The following is a 13753-nucleotide window of genomic DNA, read 5'->3' on the forward strand; positions in this document are numbered from 1 at the left end:
GCTAACCAAGGTGCCCCATCTACACTAGCCCCTCCAGCCTGCATTTGTCCCATATCCCTCTAAACCTTTCCTATCCATGTATCTGTCCTAATGTATTTTAAATGTTGTTATAGTTTCTGCCTCAACCTACCCTATCCATGTACCTGTCTAAATGTTTCTTAAACGTTGGGATTGTACCTGCCTCAACTACCTCCTCCTGCAGCTTGTTCTATACACCCACCACCCTTTGTGTAAAAAAGTTACCCCTCAGGTTCCCTTCAACTTAAACCTATGTCCTCTGATTCTTGACTCCCCTACTCTGGCAAAAGACTCAGTGTGTTTACTCGATCTAGTCCTCTCATAAGTTGACTGTGAAGGAAGGTGAATTGCTTATTTCTTTACTGCAAAATGAACTGATTTAATAACTTCAAAGGCTTGATTGGTCAACTCAATTTAAGCAATACGAGTGCTGTTGTTTAAATAGTAAGGAGCTACCACAAACAGAGCTGGGGGGGGGGGGGGGGGGGGGGGGGGGGGGGGGGGTGGCGGATTGATACAGAATGAATGAGTCTACAACAGCTTACAGATAAAACTACATTTTATTGTTTTCCTTCAACAGTGCTTTCCCAGTGATTTGCCCAGACCCCAAGCATTGAACAGTCTTAACTCTGGAACAAATAAAAGTACATGATTTGATAACGAGCATATTAACAAAGAATGAATTAAAGCATCTCAATACTGGCACAGCATGCCTCGAATCAAAGTACGCACACGTATTTCATTATTCATTTCATGTTAAAACAAATCGAGTGTGAAACATGTCTAAAGCAAGATATAAAATAAATATTTTTATTGAATGAGCCTAATTTAGCATAATGAACAGTTAATGTAACACAATATAAGCGAAGCTAGCAGAGGGAGGTCATTATAAAGCAATTTTTATAGTGATTAATTTAAACAAACTTTGACCCAGAGTTTTAATGTTATTCACATTTTTTGAGCTGGTGTTACATTTTAATAACTTTTTTATATCATTTTTAATCAACAGCACATGGAGGAACATCAATTTACAAAATAAATCAACTCCATATTTATATATAATTCTACTAGTTCTCAGCAACTGGAAGCAGTTCAAATGATTTCACACAGTTAATCAGCCATGCAGAATGGGTAGTCCACACTTTCCCCAGCCTGGTTTTCTTAGGCTTATAGTCACTGTCTTTGTCATAGATGATGTATTGTGTACAGAATGACTGATCGGACCCAGGGGTTGCATGGTAGGCCACAGTGTTGATGCTCTGAGTCACGTCACTATCAGGCTTGGGTTGCCGGGCAAGGATCTGGCCCCCACCAGTCTTGGCCATTTGAACTAAATCTTCTCTCTTGCAGCTTTTGAACAAGCCCATGAAATAGAAATGGCAGCCATCAAACAGCTTTGGAAGCTGACGATAAACAAACAAAAACTATGATTACAACCAGATAAAAGCATGGGATACCAATTTGTTACGTATTTCAGGATTAGGGCCAAGAGTTAAAAAATAGACAACATTTGGTGCACTGTTACAGCAAAGTCGCTAAACTCACACAATGGTATTGAATAATGACAAACAAATTTATTTAAATTTGTTCAAATAGTCAATATCATAAAACTCCAACAAATGTGAACCATTGGAATAATTTTGAATGAATCAAAATAGTACTTCACACAAAACATTGAGTGAAAGCGACAGCGGATGGGACTATGCACGTTAAGGGGCTGTCCCACTGCGGCGACCTAATCCGCGAGATAAGAAGAGTGTCTTCGACCTTCAAGCTCGAGGGCACTCGCCTGGAAAACCTCGAGCTGGATCGACCGTCCACGTTGAAACCGCGAGCTGGATCGACCGACCGCACACACACACACAAACACATCGCAAAGGCGGGGGTCAGGGAAAGTGGGGGAGCACAATCTGAAATTCACACCCGCGATGAAGAGGACGGTTAAGATGGCTGCCACAGTGTACTGTAAATCCTTTAGAGAGCGCGGGGGGGGGGGGGGGGGGGGGGGGGGGGGGGGGAGGGAGTGGGGGGGGGGGGGGGGGAGAGAAGGGGAGAGGGGAGAGAAGAGGGGAGAAGGAGTGGAGACACTTTTAAGAAGTTTAATAAAGTATAGCGGGCATTTTCCCTACCGGTTGGTTTTCCTTGGTCCTGAAATCTACAATGAGCCAATCAAAATGCCCAGTCAGCAAAGGAGATTGCCTACGGCTGCCCTCGACTGCCTGTAACTACATAGCGACCCCACTCACTACTAGTTAAAAAGAACCATGCTGACCAAATTTTACTCGCGGAAATTCTTTCAACATGCTGAAAATGTTTCCGCGACCTAGCTGAGGCCACGAGTATTCTGGAACTTCCCTAGAGCATGAAGGAGAGTTCCAGTGACCTCATAGGACCACGTGTGGACCATGCTGCCAGTTTGAGTCGAGGGCAAACCTGTCTAAACTCGCAAATTTGGTCGCCGCAGTGGGACAGCCCCTTTACTATATTCACTAACTTAAGGCCCTGTCCCACTTTCCCGAGTTACTCACGAACTCTCCCGAGTTTTCCCCTTGATTCGAACTCGAGGAATGTCGGGGAATGTCCGTAGCGAGTCCATATGAGGCCATAGGAGTCCGTTGATGTTTCGTAGCGGCTCGTAATGTCAGCCATAGGAACTCGGGGCATCAGGTAAGTCAGGACGTTTTTTCAACTTGTTGAAAATTTTTCACGATTGAAAAAATAGCCCCGACTACCTACGAATGGCTATTACCGTACTTATCCAAGTTCGAATCAAGGGGAAAACTCGGGAGAGTCGTGAGTAACTCGAGAAAGTGGGACAGGGCCTTTATGCACAGTGAACAACACAGAATTAGGCTAATGTGTATAGGGGCCGGTCCAAGCATCCACATGACCCTCCTTCCTTCTTATACTCTAAGCATATCCTTTCAATCCAGGTTATTATCAAGCTTTCCCTTAAATCCATCAACACGTTCCCCTCAACCTGGTGAAATAGCACCAGTGTCTGAAGCAACACCTGGACGTCTGTAAACTCAGAATGCAAGGTGCATTCACAACTAGAATTTCCCCATGTGCCCTGTGCCCCTCGAGCAGAGCGTGCTTGCTCAGCACAAACACTCTCCCCAAGCAAAGCATAACTAGCTGAAAATGAACAACAGTTGCAGGATCTACACTGGTTGCTTTACAGGAACAATTATTAACAACTTGTTCACCCAGACGGCTACAGCCAGCCAAGGAGAAAGGAAGACAACCGTAAATATTCAGGCACCCACTAGGTGCATGCACAGCTGCAGAGAAGCACAATGCCACAAGAAGACTCTTCATTAAAAATTACCAGCAACACAAATCCCTCCATCCCAAGCAGCTGTGCCAGGACTCATTCAAACGTTCTTGGCAGTGGAGTCAGCATGAGGATTTAGACTGAACAGCTTCCTGAGAGTCCGGGAGGCAATTGACAAAAGCATTAACGGCACTCATGATGGCCACTTAAGAGCCAACGGTACAATGGAGCCATGTTACAGTACCTGGGACCTATAATTGCAGCAAAGGGCACTGCATACAACACATACATGACCGCTCACTACAGAAGGGTGCTCTTGCATGGTTGAGGACCCTGGCGAGGCTAACGCCGGCCTTGTATTACGCTTACTAATGGTAATGGACACAAGAAGACCTCAACTTGGTAGACACGTTGGCATTCTATTCACTGTCAAGGTACATAAGTTTCTCCTGAATTCTCTAATAGATTCATTACTGACCATCTCCTATCCTGGATTCAAGATTTAGACCAACCTAAAAAGGAAACAGTTTATTTGAGTGCAATTATCAAATCCGTGATTATTTTGAAGACCTCTATCAGATAACCTTAACAGTCTATTACGTGGTGACCACAACAGTTCACAGTACATTAGGTGTAGTTCAATCACCGTTTAAAATATTATCACATCTTCTTTGAGTTTTTATACTATTCCTAAAAAATAGTGACTGTACCCATTTGGACTTTGTTATCTATCATTAAAAAAACATTTACATTACCTGCCGCTCTCGATTGAGACGTCCACGTTTGGGACCAGTCATGCTATTTATCTCATAGGCTTCTTCAGAAACTCTGCCCTTGCACTCCAGACAAGCAGTCACCCCTAGACAATTGAGAAAAGCATTGATGTTAACAACTTAACTGCATATGGAAACAAATCCCTCATTTTTTTTGTATACAGAGATGATGTACTGCTGATCCTGACAGCATACCAAAAGTGAGTTGGAACAACAAGGACATGTCATGGGAATATTCAGTGTTAAATCTCTTGCTTTCAAAAATACAAACATGACTTACACTTGACCTTTGTGATGAGATGAAGTAGGAAGGCGAATGGGCAATAGTGTTTACTTACCTTCCCACAATTTAGTTTAGTATTATTGTTATGTGTACCAAGGCAGTGAAAAGCTTTTGTTTGCTTGCTCTCCAGTTACAAAAAGCGACTATACATGAATACCATCAAACTCTCCACAGTGCAAAGTTAAAGGTTACAATATAGAATGCAACGATATAAGTTCGATAAAAGAAAGTTCAAAGATCTCCTGTGAGTTAGATGGGAGGTCAGGACCACACTCTAGCTGATGAGAGAACCGTTCAGTTGTCTGATAACAGGTGGGAAGAAACTGTTCTTGAATCTTGAGGTGTGTATTTTCAAACCTTTGTATCTCCTGGTGATGGGACAGGGGAGGAGGGGGAGTGACCTGGGTGAGACTCGTTCTTGATTATGCTGGTGGCTTTGCTGAGGCAGCGGGAAGTATAGATGGAGTGAATGGATGGCCTGAGCTACAACCACAACTCTGCCATTTCTTGTGGTCCTGGATGGAGATGTTCCAAAATCAGGCTATGCTGCATCCCAATAAGATACTTTCTATATTGAATTTATAGAGGTGGTGAGGGTTGTTGGAGACATGCTGAACTCCCTAACCTTTCTAAGAAAGTAGAGGTGTTTGTGTACTTTCTTGGCCATAGCTTCGATGTGGCTGGTCCAGGACAAATTGCTGGTGATATTTATTCCTAGGAATTTGAAACTTTTGATTATCTCCACTTCGGCGCCATCAATGTAGATTAGGGTTTGTGTGTTACTTCACTACCTGCAGTCAATGATTATCTCCTTTGCCTTGCTAACATCGAGGTAGAGGTGGTGACATAACAACCCTCATGTTAATATTACAAGCTAACCACAGTTAATGGCTGAGCGGCAAGGCTAATATTTCCCACTTTCTTTACACCAGGAGTAATATCATATTCTTAATGTAAATGCTGAAATATAAGTGAAAGAACTCTTGATAGAAGTGCAAAGATGTGTGACAACTCTCCTGGATACAAAGAAGAACAAAGTTACAAGTTTGAAGACGTGACCAAAAAGATCGATGAGGGCAGAGCTGTACATGTTGTATAGATGGGTTTCAGTAAGGCATTTGACAAGGTTCCGCATGGTAGACTGCTCTGGAAGGTTAGATCCCATGAGATCTAAGGAGAGATAGCTGAATGGATAGCAAATTGGCTTAATGGAAGGAAGCAGAGCGTGATGGTGGAAAAACACCAACACCTGTGGAACACCACCAGTCACCAGCAGCCAAACAGGAAAGGCCCCCTTTATTCCCACCCTTTGCCTTCTGCCAGCCAGTCTTCTATATCTGCTAGCAACTTGCCTCTAATAGCTTAGAAGCTTACGTGGGGCAGCTTAGCAAAGGTCTTCTGAAAATCTGAGTAAACAGCATCTACTGACTCTCCTGCCTATTCTGCTTGTTACCTCCTCAAAAAATGTCAACAGACTTGTCAGGCAAGATCTCCCCTTAACAAAACCATGCTGACTTCAGCCTATTTTCTCATGAGCTTCCAAGTACTCCGAATCCTCATCTGTAATAATAGACTCCAATTTTACCCACCACGATAGTCAGAATAACTGGCCTATTTCTTTTTCCTGACCCTTTTTAAACAGTGGCGTCACATTTGTGATTTTCCAGTCCTTTGCAATAATTCCTGATTCTGGTGATCCTTGAAAGGTCACTTCTAAAGCCTCCACGATATTTACAGCGAACTCTTTCAGAACCCTGGGGTGTAGTACCTCAGATTCAGGTGACCTTTAGACCTTTTACTTTCTCAAGCACCTTCTCCTCTGTCATTGTAACTGCACTCATTTCTGCCCCAACTCTCTCGAATTTCTGGCACCTTCCACTGTGAAGACGGATGCGGAAAATGTCTTCAGTTCATCTGCCATTTCTTTGTTCACCATTTCTATTTCTCTAATGTCATTTTCCAATGGTCAAATGTCCACACTTGCCTTTCTTTTACTCTGTATGTATCTGTAAAAACTTCTAAGGAAGTAGAGGAGTTAATGATGGGATGATGACGTGAAGATGAGCAAGTTGCAGAGGTTCAAGAAAGTAAGGGAAGGGACTGAGACTGATACAATTGTTCTATTTAAAAACTAGGGACAGCATAGTGGTGCAGCTGGTAGAGTGCTGCCTTAATGCCAGAGACCTGGGCTTGATCCTGGCATCAGGTGCCACCTGAGTGGAGTTTGCAAGTTGTCCATGTGAGTATAATCATTCACATCCCAAAGACGTGTGGGTTCGTAGATTAATTGGCAATAAATAATGCCCCTTGTGTGTAGGGTGCCACTAATGGATGAGAAAGTGGGATAACATAGAAACAGTGTGTATGGGTGATCGATAGATGGTATGGACTTATTGGGTCAAAAAGCTTCTTTACAGGCTGTATCTCTAAACTACACGAAAGTAAGTGAAATCTAAAACTAAAATGAAAATGCTGGAAATGTTCATCAGATCAGGCATCTCTATAAATTAAAACAAGAGTTACTGTTTCACGCCAAAGATCCTTCCTCTGAACTGAGGAAGGATCTCTGACTTGAAGTGTTCACTTGGTTTCTCTTCCCACAGATTCCACCTGACCTGCTGAGCATTTCCAGCATTTTCTGTTTTTATTTGAAATAGAAGGTTCCTTTTTACCCGAGACTGCTGGAATAATACATAGTTTAAAATCAGATTTCCTGAGCAAAGGAAAACTTGCGATTACTTTTCATTTCTCCTGAGAGCTGCACAGGACTTTTGTACCTTGCCACAGCTGTCAAGACACACTAAAGCTTTTTTTGAAAAATAACTATGACAACAATGGAATTCACAGCCTGGGAGAAGCTAATTTATTGCACAAACAAACATGAACAGGATCCAGAATTACTCATTTGCATTAGAGAATAATGTATCGATGTTAGTGCACTGACCCATTATTAATGGTGCGATTACCAGGGAAATGCTGTGTTCCCAATTGTTGGGTTTTTAAACTGAAAAACAATTGTGTCATATTTCTATGCTAAGCAGAGTGGATCTTCAATTTCCCAGTATTATCTTACAAGACACATATTGAAAAGACTATGCTTTCCAATGTATTTCATATGATGCCCCACAATCCTGACTGCAAGGGCTTGGACTCAAAAATCAGAATGCCAGCACACAAGCAGACTATTAGGTTTATCTTAATTATGACATTCTTTGGAAAGATATTTAATTAATTTCTTTCTCCCCAGAGCCAGATAAATTGCTTCATTTCTAGTACTTACACAATTCCCTTTTGAATCTGGTTCCACCAGCTTTTCAAGCAATGCATTCTAGATTATTACAAAGTCTGTCTGCTCCTATCCCTTCTGGTCTTTTGCCAATTAGATAAAGATAATGTATTGCTGGAACCACTCAGTAGGTCAGGCAGAAGGTCAATCAGATCTTGGTTCAAGATTTATAGTTACTACCCATGTTTAATGAATACAAAATAGGACGAAAAATACTTAGTAGGAATAGCTTTCCTACAATAATTACAAACTTCTATTAATTTTGTCAAATATGTTAACAATTATAAAGTGTTAGTTACAAACATAAAACAGAGCCTCAAAATAACTGGTTGTTCATTCCATTACAAAGTACTCTAATTCTATTCTACTTTGTAAGCATTGAGTAAAGTAGTGTAAGCCATGCTCAAAAAAAGCACCGATGAGCACGCCATTTTCTCTATACGTAAAAGAGATATAGGCTGAAGGATAAATATTGGTTGGTCAGAACACTAGATAGAATTCTGCTATTCTTCATAATAATGTCTTGGTTCACTCCCCCACCCAACTATTTTGATGTGTCATATGAGAAAAGGCACCCTCTCAGTATTGCACTGGGTTGGAAGTTCAAATTTTGCATTAGGTTTGTACATCAGATGGCTGACATTCAATTATAAATACAGCTTCCAGCTGTAGTTCATCAACCATTTATAGTGAATCATTGTCTTGCCTGTTCCTCAAAGTAAAATAAAATCACTTGGACCCAAACAGATTAGTGTGATCAAACATAAGCCTGTGAGGAACAAGGCGGCAATCAAACTCTACTTATCAACAAACTTGGACTATAATTTTTTCAATTGATTATGCTGAGGCCACAGGGAAGAAAAAAGAATGGGAATTAGTTTCAGCTCCTATATATTCCCTGGCACCAGATGTAACATTGGTTTAATCAGCATCTGGTCAACTGATAGATTTGGTAAAATTATGACTTGGTTACTATTTATCAATTATATGGTCTCACAAAAGCATATTTTAGAAAACCTGACAAACCTTTTTAAGAATGAAAATAAATTGAGAGGTTTGTTGAATAGTGCTATGTATTTCTGTGTTTATTTTGAAATTTTCTAGACTATTAAGTTGATATGAACATAGTATCACAAAAGAGCTGTAGAAGCATGTTGGCATTTTGGCATTGAATATCCATCTGTTTTTAGTCCATTTAGTTCTCTCCATGTACCTTTCCCTAAAATGCAGAAATGCATTTCCTCTAAATATTTGTCTATTTCCCTTTGAACTATGTCCCTTACCATGAAATAAGTGTTCCTTTCGTCGTTTTCGCTAATGTCTCCTTCTCTATTGAACCTTCTCCACTGCAATCAACTGAAATGCATGTCCCTTGGTTATCAGCCATTCAGCCTCCCTCCATTTTATCTGAACCCTATTTGATTCTACACACCTTTGTCAAACCTTTTCACAGGATTAATCACAACAGGTTTCTCTTTCCACAGATGCTACTTGATAGGCTAAATTATTCCAGCATTTCTGTTTTTGTTTCAGATTCTAGCTGATGCAGGTTTATTTGTTTTCCTTTTCTCAAGTTTCCCTGTTCGAGGAAGAGAAAACTTCTCCAATCTATTCAGATAGATTAAAAGTAATCCCTTTCTGTGGAACCATTCCAGTAAATGTGTTTTATATCATCTGCAAAGCCTTCATATCTCGTTCCTACGATACTCCAGCTGGAACTGAACAAATATTCAGTAAAACTTCTTAATTTTTCACTGTGACTGTATTTACCACCTGCACCTACAGAGAATGGTGAACAAAGGCCAATGCATCGCATTCTTCCATCCAGTCCATCTCCACAGTGTGTTTGATGATCTCCCTGTCTTGTAACACCTTTAGAAATGTCCCATTGATCACATCCAGGTGGAATTATGACACTGATTGGGAATCATTCAAATCAATGGCACGAGGGGCTACGTTCCCTAATGCTGCTATGTTCCATTTGAAATGAAATAAAGCAACGTTATTTGTGTATTTTTGTATTTACAACATAAAGTTCCTATATGGAATCTGACATTCGGGAATCTGCAGTTAAAATGCTAAATGCTGAAAATATTCACCAATTTTGAAAGCTTGCCTGGAAAAATATATATTTGTGGCCTTCGATCTACAGAAAGTAAAGGCCCTGTCCCACTTACGTGTCCTTGGCACGCAAATTACGCGACCTCGTCGTCGCGTTGAGGCACACGGGCATCGTGTGGCTGCGCGGGGCCGGTCCCACTGAGAGGCGCGGAGAGGTATGGAGTTGTGTACCTGCGATGGACCGGGCAATGTATGTAACCTCCTTCATTCCTGGGCATTCAAGTTGCCAAACGAAGCTATGATGCAACCAGTCAATATGTTCTCTAATGTAACCAGTAAAGGTTTAAAACTCTAATCACTGACATGCTGAATCTCCTTAATCTTCAGAGGAAATAGGCATCGATGATCTTTCTTGATAATTGCATCAATGTGCTAGGTCCAGGCCAGATCTTCAAAGATATGCATGCCCATGAATTTGAAGTCGTTGACTCTTTCTGCCGCCAACCCATCGATGAAGACAGGTTTGAACCAAATTCATTTCCTGCATACCCCTTATAACTAGCCAACTTAAAGCAATCTTTTAGAATTACTTAACCACTTAAAGAAATACATTTTGCAAATAACTTTCTTTGTGGTTGAGAGAAGCCAACAATAGGTGGAAGATGGCCAAAGGACGTACCATAATAATGATATTTTGTGGATATGCTAAAAAAGATATGCCATGCACCTTTTCCATTTACTCGTCCCTTTTAAGACTTGCATAACTGCATATTACTGCGATCAAATCTGTTATTGTCCTGATTTAATTGCTCAATATTAATAGCATATCCCCCCTGAGTGACAATTATAAATTTATAAGATGTCATCTTATAAATGGAGTTAGTTAATGAATATTAACTTTCAGTTCACTTTTAAAATATGGAGAATATTGACATTGATGTGATTGTTAATGATTTGAAGGAAGGTTAGGATGCACAGTATTCTGAGGCTACTTAAAAAATGGACTCAGCAGCCTTGAGCAAACAGTTCTCAACAGATTGTTAAACAATACTAATTGATTTTGCCATCAAAATTACATAGAATGCAGCAATAATGAGGTCATCAGCCTAAATGAACCATGCAAGTGGATATGCTTCACACAAATGTCCTCCCATTCGACTTCATCTCAACCTCTGCCTTTCTCGACCCATTAGTGATATTTTATGATCCACAGGTTTGTCTCTCCCACAAGTGAGCGGGCAATGGTCTCATAATGCAGATTATATATGCATAAAATCAACTTGTTTCATCAGGTCTTAATTACACGGTCTCCAATAATGATTCATGATGGAATTACTCAGCTATCTCAATTCTAATTGCACAATGTGACTATACACAGTACTTAAGATGCCACTTTACAAATGTTAAAACAATGGAACCGAATGTCCTATAACTGAGATGCTTACATTTAAAAACATACAATTAAAACTAAGGTCCATCATTGTCCACTGCCATCTAGTTTTCTGCTAAAAATATCAAATATAGACAAATATATATTTTCCTCTAATCCCAACATTCCTCTTCCATCACATCAAATTTGAGCAAGATGAAATAATGTGCATCCATTTATAAGAAATTTCATAAATTCATAAGACATAGCAGAATTAGGCGATTCGACCAATCGAGCCTGCTCCACCATTCAATCATGCCTGAACTATCTGTCCCTCTCAACCTCATTTGGTTCAATTCAGTTTCAGTTCAGTTTAATTTATTGTCACATGTACCCAGTCAGCAGAAAGACAATACATGCTTCCAATCGAGCCATTTACAGTGTGCAGATACATAAGGGAACAACGTTTAGTGCAAGGTAAAGCCAGTAAAGTCTGATCAAGAATTGTCCGAGGGTTACCAATGAGGTAGATAGTAGTTCAGGACTAGGATGATTCAGTTGCCAGATTACAGCTGGGAAGAAACTGTCCCTGAATCTGGAGGTGTGCATTTTCACACCTATACATTTTGCCTGATGGGAGAAGGGAGAAGAGGGAGTGGCCAGGGTGCGACTCATCCTTGATTATGTTGCTGGCCTTGCTGAGGCAGCATGAGGTATAAATGGAGTCAATGGAAGGATGATTGGTTTGTGTGATAGTCTGGGCTGCTTCCACAATTTGCTGCAATTTCTTGGGGTCTTGGATGGAGCTGTTCCCGTACCAAGCTGTGATGCATCCTGATAAAATGCATTTTATGGCGCATCTGTAGAAGCTGGTGAGAGTTGTTTGGGACATGCTGAACTTCGTAAGTCTTCTAAGGAAGAAGAGGCTTTGGTTGCTTTCTTGGTCGCTGCTTCAATATGGGTGGTCCAAGAGAAGTTGATGGTGATATTGACTTCTGGGAATTTGAAGTTTTCAACCATCTCTACTTTGGTGCCGTCAATGCCACCTGGGTTATGTGTATCACTTCGCTTCCTGAACTAAATCACAATCTCCTTTACTCTGCCACTATAGACTCTCCCACTAGTGGAAATATCCTGTCCACATCCACTTTATCCAGACCTATCATTATTCAGTATATTTAAATGAGATACTCCACTCATCCATCTAAACTCCAGCGGGTACAGGCCCAGAGCAATCAAATGCTCATCAAACGGCAACCCAAACATCCCAGGATCATTCTTGTAAACGTCCTCTGGACCCCTTTCAATGCGAGCACATCCCTCCTCAGATATAGGGCCCAAAACTACTCACAATATTCCAAATGCGGTCTGTCCAGTGCAAAGCCTCAGCTTTTATATGAATGAATGAATGAATGAAGTTTATTGGCCAAGTATTCACAAACAAGGAATTTGCCTTGGTGCTCCGCACACAAGTGACTACATGACATACAGTGACAGTTATGAATGACACATAAACATTAAACATTAATAATAAAATATCATTGATTAAACATGTAAATTAAATAAAATATCAGAGCAAAAGGAGGTAAAGATTTTTGGTTGCTACTACTCGTGGAAAAAAACTGTTTTTATGTCTGGCTGTGGCAGCATTGACAGTCTGGAGTCACCTTCCAGAGGGAAGTGATTCAAAGAGTTTGTGGCCAGAGTGAGAGGAGTCAGAGATGATCTTACCCGCTCGCTTCCTGGCCCTTGCAATGTACAGTTCGTCAATGGAGGGAAGGTTGCAGCCAACATCCTTCTCAGCTGAACGGATAATTCACTACAGCCTCCGGATATTGTGCTTGGTGGCTGAGCCAAACCAGACCATGATGGAGAAGGTGCGGACAAACTCTACGATGGCCATATACAATTGGACCATCATTGCATGTGACAGATTGTGCTTCCTCAGCTGCCACAGGCAGTACATCCTCTGTTGTGCCTTTTTGACTGTGGTGGCCCCCCATTTAAGGTCCTTGGAGATGATGGTTCCCAGGAACTTAAAATACTCCACAGATGTGACTGGTGCTGTTGGTGGTGAGTGGGGTGAGGTGAGGGGGAGCTCTCCTAAAGTCTACTATCAATTCCACTGTCTTAAGAGCATTGAGCTCCAGGTTGTTGCGATGGCACCAGGCCGCTAGTTGTATTCAATTACAATTACAATATTTCAATTACATCTCTACTTTTATATTCTAGTTCTCTCAAAATAAATGCTAACATTGCATTTGTCTTCCTTACTACCAAATCAACCTGCAAATTAACCATTTAGGAACCCCACACGAGCATTCCATTTTGCACCTCTGCTTTCTGAATCCTCTGCCCATTTCAAAACTAGCCTACACCTTTTTTCCCTCTACTAAAGTGCATGACCGCACTTTGCTATGCTGTATTCCAGCTGCCACTTCTTTGCCAACTCCTAACCTTTTCTGCAGTCTTCTTTGCCAACTCCTAAGTCTTTCTGCAATCTCCTCTTCCTCTATAGTATCTGCCCCTCCACCTATCTTCGTACCATCCGCCAACTTGGCCACAAAGCCATCAGTTCCATCGTCCTAATCATTTATAAAATGAAAAGTAACATGAAAAACACCAACTACTGTGGTACTGCCCTAGTCTCCAGCAACCAACGAGAAAAGGCCCCTTTTATTCCCAC

The 13753-nt window shown here is 41.1% G+C and overlaps 1 protein-coding gene across 1 annotated transcript in view; it reads right to left on the reverse strand.

The window, feature by feature from the left end:
• Nucleotides 1-559: 559 nt before the first annotated feature.
• The window catches only part of bard1 (BRCA1 associated RING domain 1), a 190415-nt gene continuing 177221 nt past the window's right edge, over nt 560-13753 (reverse strand). The window contains 2 exon segments of the mRNA XM_055638306.1: nt 560-1421; nt 4051-4154. Coding sequence (XP_055494281.1) covers nt 1086-1421; nt 4051-4154 — 440 coding nt within the window. The 3' untranslated portion in view covers nt 560-1085.

The sequence above is a fragment of the Leucoraja erinacea genome, chromosome 7 (genome assembly GCF_028641065.1).
Source record: "Leucoraja erinacea ecotype New England chromosome 7, Leri_hhj_1, whole genome shotgun sequence".
Taxonomy (NCBI): Eukaryota; Metazoa; Chordata; class Chondrichthyes; order Rajiformes; family Rajidae; genus Leucoraja; species Leucoraja erinaceus.